Below are 16,432 nucleotides of genomic sequence, written 5' to 3' on the forward strand. Positions count from 1 at the left end.
GATGGCGGGGCAGCCCGGGGATACGAGTCGCTCCCCCAGGTGGAACGCGCTGTCGCGGTGCATTTGTGCCCGCGTGGCGCCACCACCTGGCGGGACCGGCCGCATCTACCTTCCAGAGCGTGTGAGCGTCCAGGAGCGACACTTGTGGCTCAATCTGGCTCAGATGGCGGACGCCGACAAAGCTCGCTTTCTCGACGCCCCCATCTCCCAGAGCGGCCTGTTCGGCGACACTGTCGAGGATTTCGCCCAGCAATTCTCGGCAGTCCAAAAGCAGACGGAGGCCATCAAGCATATCCTGCCCCGCCGCGAAGTCAACATCCCGCTGCCGGTGGCCCCGCCTCCGCCTGCCCGTCGCCGAGGGCGCCCCCCTGCGGCCAGTAGGTCAACTCCAGCTCCCGCCGAGGGTCACGAAGCCGGGACGGCTACCCGGCGCAGAGCCGGCCGCAGGAGAGCGGCGCCGCCCGCCTCTCAGGGACCGGCCAAGAAAACCCCCTGCAAGAAACCTGCGAGGCGTCCCTGATGCGGGAAACCCAGAGGTGGTGGAGATTGCTCTTCGGGGGACAGTGACATCCACGTCCCCACTCCTGGTGGAGGGCCGGGAGCTTCTGTGCACACAGCATTTAACATCGACCCACATTTTCACAGAAAGAGCAAATTTCCTCACCTCTGGGGCCTCGGCCCCGAGTTCCCTTCTCGAGCAGAACTTGCACTCCTCGACATCGGACCCGGAGCCCGGCATCGCCAGCGCGGGATCCAGGGAAGAAGGTAAGCGCTGCTTCTTGTGGCCAGACTCTCCCCCAGAACTCAGTGTTCTCTGGGGTCAGTCCCCTTCCCCCCGCCCCCTTAGGCTGCCCCACCGCGGTCACGTCGGTCAACGTTCCCTTGATACCGCTAGCGAGCCGGTTGAAGGCGTGGCTTCAGCTCCCCAACCCCTCGCGGTGGTTGATACGGACGGTACGTCTCGGCTATGCGATTCAGTTCGCCAGGCGTCCGCCCCGGTACAGAGGTGTTCATTTCACTACTGTCCGTGCGGACACGCACGCTGCTGTCCTGCGTGCGGAGGTTGCAGTCCTACTGGCGAAGGACGCAATCGAGCCAGTCCCTCCAGCCGAGATGAAGTCAGGGTTCTACAGTCCCTACTTCATCGTGCCCAAAAAGAGCGGTGGGTTAAGACCCATCCTGGACCTCAGAGCTCTAAATCGGTCCCTTCTCAGGCTGCCGTTCAAGATGCTCACGACGAAACGCATGCTAACCTGCATTCGTCCCCAGGATTGGTTTGCAGCCATCGACCTGAAGGACGCGTACTTCCTCGTCACAGACCCTTTCTTCGGTTTGCCTTCGAAGGTCGAGCGTATCAGTACGAGGTTCTCCCATTTGGCCTGTCCCTCTCTCCCCGCGTCTTCACCAAGGTCGCGGAAGCAGCCCTGGCCCCTCTTTGGCAGTCGGGGCTTCGCATTCTCAACTATCTCGACGACTGGCTTTTGGTAGCTCACTCGCGAGATCTATTATGCGAGCAGAGGGACCTGGTACTTCGGCACCTCAGCCATCTGGGCCTTCAGGTCAACCGAGAGAAGAGCAAACTCTCCCCAGTGCAGAGGATCTCTTTTCTCGGTGTGGAGCTGGACTCGATCAACATGACAGCCCGCCTTACAAACGAGCGCGCGCAGTCAGTGCTGAGATGTCTGGACTTATTCAGACACAAGACAGCGGTTCCTCTCAAAACTTTTCAGAGGCTCCTGGGGCATACGCCGCTGGGCTTGCTTCATATGAGACCGCTTCAGCACTGGTTACACGATCGAGTTCCAAGACGGGCATGGCACCGTGGCACACTTCGGATTGGCGTTTCCCCGCAGTGTCGCCGCCTTTTCAGTCCGTGGTCAGACCCTGTCTTCCTTCGGGCCGGAGTTCCCTTGGGGCAGGTTTCCAGGCATGTCGCGGTGCACACCGATGCCTCCACCACGGGTTGGGGTGCTATATGCAACGGGCAAGCAGCCTCGGGCTCCTGGACAGGACCTCAGCTGCAGTGGCATATCAATTGCCTCGAGTTGTTGACCGTGCTTCTGGCCCTGCGTCGCTTCCGATCAACCTCGCATGTCACAACTCGCCCGCCGTCTGCTCCTTTGGAGTCAAACGTGGCTGAAGTCGCTGCGTGCCATTCACATTCCAGGGGAACTCAACCGTGCAGCGGATCAGCTCTCACGGCAGTCCACCCACCCCGGAGAATGGCGACTCCACCCCGAGACAGTCCAGCTGATTTGGAGTCGATTCGGCCAGGCTCAGATAGATCTGTTCGCCTCCCCCGAAACCTCCCACTGCCAGCTCTTTTTCTCTCTGACCCAGGCTCCCCTCGGCAGAGACGCTCTGGCACACAGCTGGCCTCCGGGGCTCAAGTACGCCTTTCCCCCAGTGAGCCTCCTTGCACAGACCCTGTGCAAGATCCGGGAGGACGAGGAGAAGGTCTTGCTGGTCACGCCATACTGGCCCACCCGGACCTGGTTCCCAGAACTCATTTCCCTCGCGGCAGCCCCTCCCTGGAAGATCCCCTTGAGGAAAGACCTTCTTTCTCAGGGGATGGGCACGATTTGGCACCCGCGCCCCGACCTGTGGAACCTTCATGTTTGGCTCCTGGACGGGACGCGTCAGACCTCGCCGACTTTCCCCAGGCCGTGAGAAACACCATCATTCAGTCCCGAGCCCCCTCTACGAGGCAGGCTTATGCTCTGAGGTGGGGTCTGTTCGTTGACTGGTGCTCCTCTCGAGATGAGGACCCACAGAGATGCACGATTGCAGTAGTGCTGTCCTTACTGCAAGAGAAGTTGGAGCGCAGGCTGTCCCCTTCGACTCTCAAAGTCTACGTTGCCGCTATCGCAGCGTATCATGATGCAGTGGATGGAACATCCCTGGGTAAGCACCCACTGGTCGTGAGGTTCCTTAGAGGTGCCAGGAGACTTAATCCTCCCAGACCGCACCTCATACCCTCTTGGGATCTCTCCGTCGCCCTCCGTGGCCTACGGGACGCCCCATTCGAGCCACTTGCCTCAGTTGAGCTGAAATTTCTGTCCCTTAAGACAGCGCTCCTGACTGCTCTGGCCTCCATCAAGAGGGTAGGGGATCTACAAGCTTTCTCTGTCAACGAAATGTGCCTTGAGTTCGGCCCGGAGATTCTCACGTCATCTTGAGACCCCGGCCCGGTTATGTGCCCAAGGTTCCCACCACGCCCTTCCGCGATCAGGTGGTGAACCTGCAAGCTCTGCCCCAGGAGGAGGCAGACCCAGCTTCTGCGCTGCTCTGCCCCGTTCGTGCTCTGCGTACTTACGTAGACCTTACTCGGCACTTCAGGCGCACCGAGCAGCTCTTTGTCTGCTTCGGAGGTCAGCAGAAAGGGAATGCTGTCTCCAAACAGAGGTTGGCCCATTGGGTGGTAGAAGCCATCTCCCTATCTTACTTATATCAGGGAGAGCCATGCCCCTTAGGTGTTCATGCCCACTCCACTAGGAGTGTTGCCTCATCCTACGCGTTGGCTCATGGCGCCTCACTAGCGGACATCTGTAGAGCTGCGGGCTGGGCGACACCCAATACCTTCGCTAGGTTTTACAACCTCCGCGTTGAGGCCGTATCCTCCCGTGTCTTAACATAAGACTTAGGCGAGCGGGAGGATGGCTGGTGTCGGCTTGCTGCGCCATTCCCAAAAGGGATCCGTGCGCTATATCCCAGAATGTTCCCTCCGGCGAACCCTGGGTACTCCGTGCCCCGCAGTCCGGCCTAGATGCGGAGTAGTCCCTGACTGTGATCCTGCCCGGGTCTCCTTCGCCCCGCAGGTTGTGGCTTAGTTTTTATTTATTCCAGCGGAGGAGACCGCTGTTTCCCTCGTGTATCCCTAAAAGCCTTTATGGATATATTGAATTATTCTCATTTCCACATGTAAAGATTTCATGTGCTCCGCCCCCCCAACCCATGCTTCAGTACAACTGGCATCCCTGGAAGGGCCCCCTTATTGGGCCTCAGGGCGTTGGGAAGGTTACGTTACACTTCGCCTCCCAGCACGTATACTTGTCAGCACGTGAAGTTGTTGCGTAACGCGGCGTCAGGGTCGTGGCCTTTTCCATAGGGCTAGTTCCCATGTAACGTCGAAGTGATTCAACTGAAGGGGAACGTCTAGGTTACGAAGGTAACCCTCGTTCCCTGAAGGAGGGAACGGAGACGTTACATTCCCCTGCCACGCCCCTGGCGTCGCGCTGACGCCGGCTCGATCGGCTCTTCAGCAAAAGCCTAACTGAGTGATGCGCGCGGCCATCTTATATACCCGTATGTACGGGGCGTGGCCGGCGCGCACGTCCACTCGCCAATTTTGCAATTGGCCTTTTTGTATAAGGCTCAGAGATGATCGGTCTCTCAAGCGAGATCCCATGTAACGTCTCCGTTCCCTCCTTCAGGGAACGAGGGTTACCTTCGTAACCTAGACGATTTAGATTCTGATTGGCTGTAGTTTGTGATTGAGCATCACACTTCATTTTAGCATTCAGTGTGGACAGACAAATTGTTCACAGCTGGGATCTTGTTGCTTGACGTCTGGTTAGGACATGGTATAATAGTTATACTTTGAGTGTTTGTATGTGTATTTAGTATGTAAAATGAATAGCTAATAAGTAGCACCTCTCAAGTGTGAACATTTGAACCTATATTTCTGTTTTCTATTTTCACACATTCACACTATGACTGTCTGACAGGGTCTGTATTGCGACATACGACAGCTGGTCCAGTTTATTAAGGAGTCTCATGGAAATGTCTTCCGACGTGTGGCTCTCAGTGCTCTTCTGGACAGCGCTGAAAAACTCAATACCACCAAAAAATCTGACGAAAAGGATGATACCAAGCCATCTTCAGCAAAAAAGTACATGCATAAATATAACACACATTTATTCACATGTGTAGTGTGACAACGTCAATTTCTTTTTGACCAATTCTAAATATTTTGTAATGCATATATTAGGTATATGCATGGATTGAGTTTGTGTTTATCTGTATTTGTGTATCAGTGAGGAGCAAATCCCAGGAGCGCTTTTAGGAAGGAAAGACTTTTGGAGGAAGATGTTCAAATCTCAGAGTGCCGCCAGTGACACAAGCAGCCAATCAGAGCAGGATACCTCAGAGTGCACAACTGCCCACTCTGGTACTACCACAGACCGTCGTTCACGATCACGTTCCCGGCGGATTTCCCTACGCAAGAAGCTCAAACTGCCCATAGGTATGTTCATGGGAGAGAGATATTCTTTACAAATATAACCAGATGATCATGAACATCAGTGTGATCAGAGGATCAGTTCAGTCCTTGCTTACCTCAGTTGTAGCATGTAGTTATTACAAATTACTGTTACTCTAGTTACTTTCTATTAGCTCAAACGAGTCTGGCTATTCTCCTCTGACCTCTGGCATCAACAAGCTATTTTCGCCCACATAGCTTGCGTGAAAATCCCAGTTGATCAGTTTCTGATCAGCAGTTTACTTAGACCAGCCCATCTGGTACCAACAACCATACCTTTCTTACTCATTCTGATGCTCAGTTTGAATGTATACCAGGCTAAATACATGGAGTTGCCATGTAATTGGCTGATTATATATTTGCGTTAACATGCATTTATCTATATCTATCTGTATATATATATATATATATACCTGGCAAATTCTGACTTAAACTTACTTTTATTCAACCAGAAAGTTTTTTTTTGACCGGAAATGACACAGGCTTTTCCCAAAAGATAATAAGATAATAAGACAATGTACAAGAGGCATCATTGTTGAAAAAAATATTACTCATATTTTATTTACATTTGAACAAAAAGTGGCATGTCCAAAAATATTCATACCCTTCTCAATAATCAATAGAAAAGTTTTTTTTTTTGGCTAATACAGCAATCAAACGCTTCCTATAATTGCTGACCAGCTTTTTGCATGTCCCCACTGGTATTTTTGCCCATTCATCTTTGGCGATGAGCTCCAACTCTTTCAGGTTGGAGGGTCTCCTTGTCATCACCCTGATCTTTAGCTCCCTCCACAGATTCTCAATTGGATTTAAGTCAGGACTCTGACTGGGCCACTGCGAAACGTTAATGTTTTGTCTGCTAACCATTTCTTCACTTTTGCTGTGTATTTTGGGTCATTGTAATGCTGAAATGTCCACTGGTGCCCAAGGCCAAGTTTATCTGCAAACTGCCTGATGTTGTCGTTGAGAATTTTGATGTATTGCTCCTTTTTCATGCTGCCGTTTACTGTGATTAGGTTCCCTGGTCCACCGGCTGAAAAATAACCCCCAAAACATTAGGTTCCCACCACCATTTTTGACAGTGGGGATGGTGTTCTTAGGGTTGAAGACTTCTCCTTTTTTTACGCCAAATGAAGGCTACATCATTGTGGCCAAACAATTAAATTTTTGATTCATCTGACCATAAAACAGAAGACCAGAAGTCTTCTTCTTTGTCCAGATGAGCATTTGCAAAGGCCAAGCAGGCTTTTGTGTGCCTTATCTGGAGAAGTGGTGTCCTCCTTGGTCTGCGTCCGTGGAACCCAGTGGTGTGCAGTGTCCGTTGGACTGTCTATCTTGAGATGTTGCCACCTCTCTCACTATCCTGCTGACCAGCACAGGAGTCACTTTTGGTTTCCGACCACATCCTCTGAGATTTTTCACAGTGCGGAACGTCTTGTATTTTTTAATAATACTTTGCACTGTAGCCACTGGAACTTCAAAACATTTAGATATGGTCTTATAGCCCTTTCCTGACTTGTGAGCAGCCACAATGCGCAGTCGCAGGTCCTCAGTGAGCTCCTTTGTCTTAGCCATGACTGTCCACAAACCAACAGCAGAGAGCTTCTGTTTTTCACCTGTTGACTTGATTAAAACAGCTGTTCCCAGTGAATCAGGGTAATTAGGATGCTTTAGAACAGCTTGGACTATTTGGAATGGTATAGAACTTTGGATTTTCCCGTAGACTGTGACAGTTTGCAAAGGGTATGAATAATTTTGGACATGCCACTTTTTGTTCAAATGTAAATAAAAGCTGAGAAATATTTTTTCCACAATTCTTCCTTGTACATTGTCTTTTTATCTTTTAGGACAAGCCTGTGTCATTTCCGGTCAAAAAAAACTTGCTGGTTGCATAAAAGTAACTTTAAGTCAGAATTTGCCAGGGGTATGAATAATTTCGGGCTTGACTGTATATAGATACATACAACATGTATATATCCAAAAACTATTCTAATTTGTAAACTTAGGGATTCTTAAAGTATAGTTCACGCAAAAATTAAAATTCTTTCATTATTTACTCACCTTCATGTTGTTCCAAAGCCTTATGCGTTTGTTCATCTTGTTAAGGTGCGTGCCACACATAGGTAAGATTGTAACACTTTTGAAAAAAAATGTTTTCTGATGCACAGCCTTGTGCATACTGTTATGACAAATGAGCTTGTAATATTAGAGTAAGTTAATTCAGTTAAAAAAAATTATATTTTTAACAAAGAGTTTTCAGTTCTAAATGGTGTATTAGGGATCTGAATGTTATGAAAAATTATTCATAAGTGAATTATATCTCTGTTCTTTCCTTTTTGTCACCAGCATGTCGTAGGAAAGTTCGCCATCCAATCACTCTCTCCATGTTACGTATGTGTGTTGTGTTTTAGTTATGCAGCCTCATCTTACAGTGTCATAATGGAAGCTTTAGTTTGAAAAAAATGCATTCAAAGTTTTATTTATTTAATAATTTATTTTTTACTGTGAGCGTATATGTGTTATTTGCCCATTTTTGTGTATATGCTGTATGAGCCGGAGCACCAGCATGAAATCTTCCCTATTACATTCCTTTTGGCTTGTTTGCACTTCCATTTAAAGGGTACCAGTCAGAGTTTAACCCTTTCCAGAGTGGTAAACTAATTGTATTTCATGTAACCATTTAACCAGGAAACTGGCTGAAACGCTCCTCTCTGTCTGGTCTGGCTGATGGGGTGGAGGACCTGCTAGACATCAGCTCAGTGGACAGACTGTCCTTTATCAGACAGAGCTCCAAGGTGAGGATAAATCTCTGCATTTACTGTGTAGTAAGGTTAGGATAGGTGGTTGAGAGAGTCAATGACAAATAAGAGTGTCCATTATAATAAAAAATCTAGTCACATCTTTGTATCCATGTTGGTTTGATATGGATTCATACCATTTTCAAGTTTATTGACTCTAAAATGTCATGTGGTTTTACCGTCAAGTAAACAGTAATCACATACTTTCCTTACACTTTGAAAACATGTGATTATACTTTGTCTCTCTACAAAACAAAACTTAAAATTAATCTAATTCAAAATTTTAACAAAAGACATATGTATAATAATAATATATATACAGTAGTCAACATTCGAAGTGGATCAAAAAAGTTCATCAAAAGTTGTCCAAAGATAAGAACGGGTTTTCTTTTTGGTTTTAGGACAAATTTGATGAAAGGTTTTGATCCACTTCGAATGTTGACTACTGTAGACTGTTATAGTTATTCATATTTCATATTTTGAATTGGTTTTATATATATATATTCCATTCTATTAGTATCCTATCAGTTACTGGTATCCTCCCTCCCCAAATATGTTCATATGCACTTTTTATTTCAGTTTTAGTTATTTTCGTACATCAAGTTAAACTTAATTAAAATGCGAAATGCTTCTTCGGCAGCTTGCTGAAATTATATATATATATATACAGTTGCAATATAAATTATTCAGCTCCCCAGAGACTGCAGTACTTTACAAATACAAGCTTCCAGGATTTTAGAAAAATTGCATCTACAACAGTTTACTGGCATATTTAAAGTGATAATGTCAATATATATTCAACCTCTATTCAACATTGCTGTTTTAAGTCAAATATCATATATATTTTTATGGTAGCAAACAAAATTGTCTTAAAACTCACATACATGGGTCAAAGATGTTAAGATGTTTATGTCAAAGGAAATTTACAAAAGTGATTTTATGTAAATTAATTTTAAAAATGTAGAATTACTACTAATTAGTATTTGGGGTGAAAGTAATTTGTTTTTTAGTATGTCATAAATTGATTTTTTTTGTAAATATGCCTGACAAGATTGTTACACTGAATGACATTTTAGTGACTGTCTTCTGTAAATTAGGGGAAAATGTATGATATTTATAAACAAAAATGCAATTAAATTAAAGAGAAAACTTTTTAATATTTTTTTGGAAAACAACAACAATTTAAAGCAGTATTACACTTATTGTTTTTATGCTTAAACCCTTTTTCATATTAGACCCACATACATTCAGACTATGCATGTGTTGAAGTTGAGTAGCAAATATGGTAAAGTCAGCAGAGCTTTCACAAAATCTATAAAAAAGAAATAGTTTTATTGTTATATTAGTATAAGTCTAAGGCTGCATGAAGATTTCCAAGACATTAAAAGTTCCTAGAGACACAGCTGGCAGCCTTATTCCTTAGTTTAAAGTGTGTTGTTCCAGAAATCCTTGGGTGTTAAATAAAAAAGCACATTATCATAAAATGTTTAATCAGAGTAACTGCAGAAAAACCTGAAATATACAGCCAAAGACTTGCAAGAAGACCTGCCGAAAGGAGGAAAAACATTACAATGCAGTGTATAACACTAGACAAGTATGGCCTTCATGTTGAGGCATCTGGCCGAATACCACTCTTGACCAAGAAGAACAAAAAGGCTGATTTGAACATGCTAAAATTCATTTGGATAGATTTGTGGAGTTCTGGAAAAATGTTTTATGGATTGATGTGACCAAACCGGAACTTTTAGGCCCTATGGATCATCAATATGTCTGGTGTATAAAAAGGCAAAGCTTATGAGCAGAAGAACACCATCTCCATGGATAAACATGGAAGTGAGCCAGTCCTGTTATGGGGTTGTTTTACTGTAGCTGGAAGTGGACAACATGAACGTATGAAGGATATCATGGATATTTTTAAGTATCAGGCCTTTTTGGCAAAAAAATGTGGTTCCTTTGGTGCAATGACTGAAGCTAATGATAAATGGACTTTCCTGCAGGACAATCATCCCAAAGTATACATCCAAATTTACTTGATTGGTTTAGGGATCAGTCATAGAATGTTCTTTAGAGGCCTGTTCAGTCTTTAGATTTAATTCTCAATGAAAATATCTGAAGAAAGCAATGGCAGTGTGAAAACCAAAGATTATCAGTGATCTGAAAGCTTTTTCAGGTGAATAATGAGCACTTCCAAGCAGTGTTTATTAGTGGTTTTAAAGAATAAAAGGCCAAATTTTACTTTTTGGGTTGAATAATTTTGAACTTTAACGTTTAGAGCCAATTAGATTTATTTTTTATTTTTTTTTTTCATTATTCATCAATTTATGTTCTCAGAATTACTCAAATATGCAATAATAAACTTTCTCCAATAGTGTTCTCCAATTTTGTTCTCGGTAGCAAAATGTCTAGCAGGTCAAGGGGGTTCAGTAATTGCAACTGTATATATAATAGTTTTTTTAGCATTAATCGTATTTCTAGTAAAAAAAAATGTATCTTTTTTTTAAGGTTTTCATTTTAGTTCACTGAATAAATGAAGATATAAACAAAGGTACACATATATGAATACACGTATGCATACTTAAGGGGGGAAAAGGTGGTTATATTTGTCAGGTCTCACCAGAAACTGTTTCAATATTACTGTGATCAGTAGTGCAATAATTTTTCTGCCTGACCTAATTTCTTTCTTGGGAATAAAGGTGAACCTTTCATGACAGAGAATCAATCATTGCTCTAGGGTTTTTTTTTTCACAGAAAGTCCTTGATTTGAGTCTTTTCTGTACATCTCAGGTCAAGTTCACCAGTGCCGTGAAGCTGTCGGAGGGTAGCGCTATTGAATATGGGCGAGAGGAAGAGGAGAATTTCTTCAAGCGGCTCGGTAAATGGCGGTCTGGTCGGAGGAACCCTTCCAAGCTTCACCACACAGAAGAGAAAGATGGTAGAATCCTGGGGTGCCTTCCCCCACCCCCGTCCACAGTTCGCTGTTTGTTTGTGTGTGCCCGTACTTGACGTGTCTTGTGCTTCTGGTACACTCCTCTACCATCTTCCATACCAGCTCTCTGTGTGTTTGTCCATCTTTGTCAGAGCCATCCGCTGGAAGAGGGACTGTGGTTCTCTGACCTATGACCTGGCACCATGACCCGCCACAGCTTTGTCAGAGTTGTCGTGAACCTTCAGCTCTCCAAGTTAATAGTTAATAGTTATTAGATATTTATTCGGGGGATTTCAGAAGTCATAGTTTGATTTGCACATCTTAAGTATTCTTGTTGTATCAGACTAGTGCCAAAAAACAAACTTGCATGTTCATTCGATATCACCAGATGCATATTTCATTAGCTATTTTCAGCTGTGCATGCAGAGGCTCTACACTTCTTTCACTGACACTATTCTGTACTCCGACAAGGTTGCCATGGATTCCAGGAGCGCTTGGCTGCCAGTCAGGATGCCATGAAGAATAAGAACATTGTAAATCTAGGTGCAATCAGACAGGGCATGAAGAGATTTCAGTTCCTGTTGAACTGCTGTGAGCCAGGAACTATACCAGATGCTTCGATTTTAGCAGCAGCGCTGGACCTGGTCAGTTCTGTTTCTTTACTTTATACATAAAATGCTGTCATTTGATTCTATGATTCCATCCAGTCAGAAGATATCAAACGTATTTGATATTTTAAGTCAATTTTTAGAGCACATATTGCTTTCATATTGCTTTTCAGAGTTTAGCATATCATGCCCAGTATTTGTTCTGTAATGCTCTTTAACTTTTTACTTTTAAAGGGATAGTTCACCCAGAAGGAAAATTATTTCATTAATTACTCACCCTCGTGTCGTTCCAACCCTGTAAGACCTTCATTCATCTTTGAATCACACATTAAGATATTGTTGATCTAAATCTGAACTTTCTGCATAGACAACAAAGGAGCTACACTCTTAAAAAGTATGTGTTAAAAACAACACAGCCTGTGTTGTTTCTTAACACACCTTTGTGTCTAGTTAAGGACAACACATTTTGTGTTAGTTTTAACTCAACCAGTGTGTATTCCAGCTAACACAGAAAATGTGTTGTTTTTTTCTACACACTATTGTGTTATAAATACACAATTTGTGTCAAGTATGTGTTATTTTTAACAAATTTTGTATGCAATAAAGACACTGCAAACTAATGTATAGTTTAAACACAATTTATTAAACCTGCTACTAACAATTACATAACTCAAAAAGGTTAAAAAAAAAAGAGAGGTAAACAATCACAATACAGTCATTTCAACATTTTAATTGTTCCTTGAGTGAAAAGTTGTTAATAGTTTATAAAGTTTGTACTTTAATTAAAAAATTGTGGTATTTGACAACCTCTTAAGCATTAATCGTTTTATCTACATATTTTCATCTGCATACAACTGATGGTGATGGTCGGTGAGATGAAGTCTCTCGTTCGTCTCCTGTCAGTAACTGCCACAAGCGCTTCAGGGGTGGCTTACATTCAAAGCTGCAAGAGTAAAATAAAGATACTTTTGTTATTTATAGGCTACACATAGCGAATATTGTAAAATAGCGATAGCTATAAAGGCAAGAAAAGCTTAAGCATCAGAGATTATGTTAGCGTAAGGGCAATTTGCAGAATACTTGGCACCACAAATGTTCATTTTCAAAGAGAAAGACGCGACGAACGAATGCATTTCCTCATGTGAAGCACTACAACGTGTCAATGATTAATTAAAAGTGATTCTGTTCACAATTAATATAACAAAAGAAACTATAAAGCTTGTTAAAATAAGCTCCCATCGTCGATATGTGCAGTAGGCGCAGGCGCAGCTCTTATCGGCATTCGTGAGGCAGTTTTCCGGCTACCACGTATACAGTCGTGGCCAAAAGTTTTGAGAATGACACAAATATTAGTTTTCACAAAGTTTGCTGTTCAACTGCTTTTAGATCTTTGTTTCAGTTGTTTCTGTGATGTACTGAAATATAATTACAAGCACTTCATATGTTTCAAAGGCTTTTATCGACAATTACACAACATTTATGCAAAGAGTCAGTATTTGCAGTGTTGGCCCTTCTTTTTCAGGACCTCTGCAATTCGACTGGGCATGCTCTCAATCAACTTCTGGGCCAAATCCTGACTGATAGCAACCCATTCTTTCATAATCACTTCTTGGAGTTTGTCAGAATTAGTGGGTTTTTGTTTGTCCACCCGCCTCTTGAGGATTGACCACAAGTTCTCAATGGGATTAAGATCTGGGGAGTTTCCAGGCCATGGACCCAAAATTTCAACGTTTTGGTCCCCGAGCCACTTAGTTATCACTTTTGCCTTATGGCACGGTGCTCCATCGTGCTGGAAAATGCATTGTTCTTCACTAAACTGTTGTTGGATTGTTGGAAGAAGTTGCTGTTGGAGGGTGTTTTGGTACAATTCTTTATTCATGGCTGCGTTTTTGGGCAAAATTGTGATTGAGCCCACTCCCTTGGATGAGAAGCAACCCCACACATGAATGGTCTCAGGATGCTTTACTGTTGGCATGACACAGGACTGATGGTAGCGCTCACCTTTTCTTCTCCGGACAAGCCTTTTTCCAGATGCCCCAAACAATCGGAAAGAGGCTTCATCGGAGAATATGACTTTGCCCCAGTCCTCAGCAGTCCATTCGCCATACTTTTTGCAGAAGATCAATCTGTCCCTGCTGTTTTTTTTTTTTGGAGAGAAGTGGCTTCTTTGCTGCCCTTCTTGACACCAGGCCATCTTCCAAAAGTCTTGGCCTCACTGTGCGTGCAGATGCGCTCACACCTGCCTGCTGTCATTCCTGAGCAAGCTCTGCACTGGTGGCACTCCGATCCCGCAGCTGAATCCTCTTTAGGAGACGATCCTGGCGCTTGCTGGACTTTCTTGGACGCCCTGAAGCCTTCTTAACAATGCAGTGGAAAGTTTTTTTTCGGGATTAAGTTAATTTTCATGGCAAAGAAGGACTATGCAATTCATCTGATCACTCTTCATAACATTCTGGAGTATATGCAAATTGCTATTATAAAAACTTAAGCAGCAACTTTTCCAATTTCCAATATTTATGTAATTCTCAAAACTTTTGGCCAAGACTGTATGTGCCAAATGCCCCTCGACCATCTCCAAACGATCACAAAAGCCATTTTAAAAACGTATAATGGCAAATACAAACATTTCTTACCTTCACACATCGAAGTTATGTCCTGACGATGAAAACTTGAAGCACGAGGAAATTTGCTTGTCTCAGTAGAATAACGGCTCATGAAGTGAGGCAAGCAGTAATGTGATTGGCTGATATTTAACACATATTGTGTTGGACACACTGTGTTGGATATTTTCTTTTTTCTTTTTAGTTTTTAACACACATTTAACACAAACAAACACAAAATGTGCTAAAATAGACATAACACAAACAATGTGTTAAAAATTAACATCCTTTTTGAGAGTGTACCACGTTTAAGTCCTAGAAAGGACATTGTTAAAGAAGTCCATGTGACATCAGTGGTTCTATTGTAATGTTATGAAGCTAAAATAATACTTTATGTGCGCAAAGTAAACGCCTTTCTGGGCCTTGAATGTGGTAGTTGTGTTGCTATCTGCAGAATCTGCAAAATGTTAATTATTTGATCAAATAAGTAGGATCATACAAAATGCATGTTATTTTTTATTTAGTACTGACCTGAATAAGATATGTCACATAAAAGATGTTTACATATAGTCCACAAGAGAAAATAATAGTTGAATTTATAAAAAATCCGTTCAAAAGTTTACATACACTTGATTCTGAATACTGTGTTGTTGTTTAGTGATAGTGTTACAACCTCTCGTTAAAATGGCTCGAAAAGAAAGGTTATGTAACATAAAAAGAATGAGGACACGAGGTTACTATTCAAGTCTATTTATTCACTCACTCAACGGATAACAACATTGACGAATTTAACAACCAAATAACACTTAACATAATGGACAACAACTAACAAAGAAAAAGTAAGAACACAAAAAAATAAACAAAAGGACAAAGTTTGTTTGCTGGCTGGCCCACAAGAATCCGTCTGTGTTCCCTTCTCCTCCTCGTTGGCGTCTTTTTAACCACTATCTGTTAATCAGCCTCGCAGCAACAAACAGGTGCGTCCACCTAAAAGAAAGAGAGAGAGAGAGAGAGAGAGAGAGAGAGAAAGAGAGCGCACCTACACGCTCGTAGAGATAGCGTAACGCCAAGAAAACAAGGGAGGGGCGACAAAAGGCAACAAGATCCTGCTTAAGCCGCCGACCGTAACACTCCCCCACCTAAAAAACAAACAAACACGAAAAAAAAAAAGAAGGTGAGTTTTAGTGAGGTTTAGTGAATTTTAGTGGAGAGCGCACAAGAAGTCCAACAAGCATAACTACGCCACATTAACCGCGTGAGAGCGCATCTGCAACAACATTGTCACTGCCCTTCTTGTGCTTAATCTCCAAGTTGTATTTTTGGGCCATCAAGGCCCAACGCATTAAGCGCTGGTTATGGTTATACATGCGTGATAAGAAAACTAACGGATTGTGGTCGGTAAAAACCACAACAGGCACAGAGGTAGATCCCAAATAAAAGTTGAAATGCTGTAGAGCCAACAACATCGCAAGTGTCTCCTTTTCAATGGTTGAATAGTTCAACTGATGCCGATTGAACTTCGTGGAGAAGAAAGACACAGGATGGAAAAGCCCGTCAGCACCATCTTGCAAGAGGACAGCTCCTGCTCCAGTTGCACTTGCATCCACCTCTAACGTAAACGGTTGTGCAAGATCCGGTGACGACAACTCTGGGGCACTGCAAAGAAGAGATTTAGCACACAGGAAAGCATGTTGACACTCGTCCGACCAACAGAAAGGTGTTTTAGGACTACACAAAGCTGTCAAAGGTGCCACGATCGTGGAGAAATTTTTACAAAAGCACCTATAATACCCGGCCATTCCTAAAAATCGCCGTAACTCCCGCCGTGTGGTGGGAACAGGATAAGACAGAATGGCAGTCACTTTAGCATCTATTGGTCGCACCTTCCCCCGGCCAACCTGCTTACCCAAATAAGTGACCGTCGCCTTCGCGAATTCACACTTTTTTAAATTGAGAGTGAGAGAAGCAGCAGAGAAACGATTAAAAACAGTCTGTAACGTTGCCAAATGCTCAGTCCAGGTGGAGGAATAAATCACCACATCATCCAGGTATACATTACACTGATCGACCTCTTTTAACACTAGTTGCATTAAACGCTGAAAAGTCGCGGGCGCGTTTCGTAAACCGAAAGCCATTCTGGTGTACTGAGCAAAGTGATCTGGCGTGACAAAAGCAGCAATTTCAGATGCACGTGGAGTTAACGGGACTTGCCAGTATCCTTTCAACAGATCTAGCTTCAT

General features: G+C 43.6%; 1 protein-coding gene across 1 annotated transcript in view; it reads left to right on the forward strand.

Annotated features, from left to right (window-relative positions):
• The window catches only part of unc80 (unc-80 homolog (C. elegans)), a 96,558-nt gene that overhangs the window by 31,204 nt on the left and 48,922 nt on the right, over positions 1-16,432 (forward strand). The window contains exons 21-23 of the mRNA XM_073852515.1: positions 7,949-8,055; positions 10,843-10,990; positions 11,456-11,628. Of these exons, the coding sequence (XP_073708616.1) occupies positions 7,949-8,055; positions 10,843-10,990; positions 11,456-11,628 (428 nt within the window). The remainder of the gene's footprint in view (positions 1-7,948; positions 8,056-10,842; positions 10,991-11,455; positions 11,629-16,432) is intronic.

Source organism: Garra rufa, chromosome 12 (assembly GCF_049309525.1).
Source record: "Garra rufa chromosome 12, GarRuf1.0, whole genome shotgun sequence".
NCBI lineage: Eukaryota > Metazoa > Chordata > Actinopteri > Cypriniformes > Cyprinidae > Garra > Garra rufa.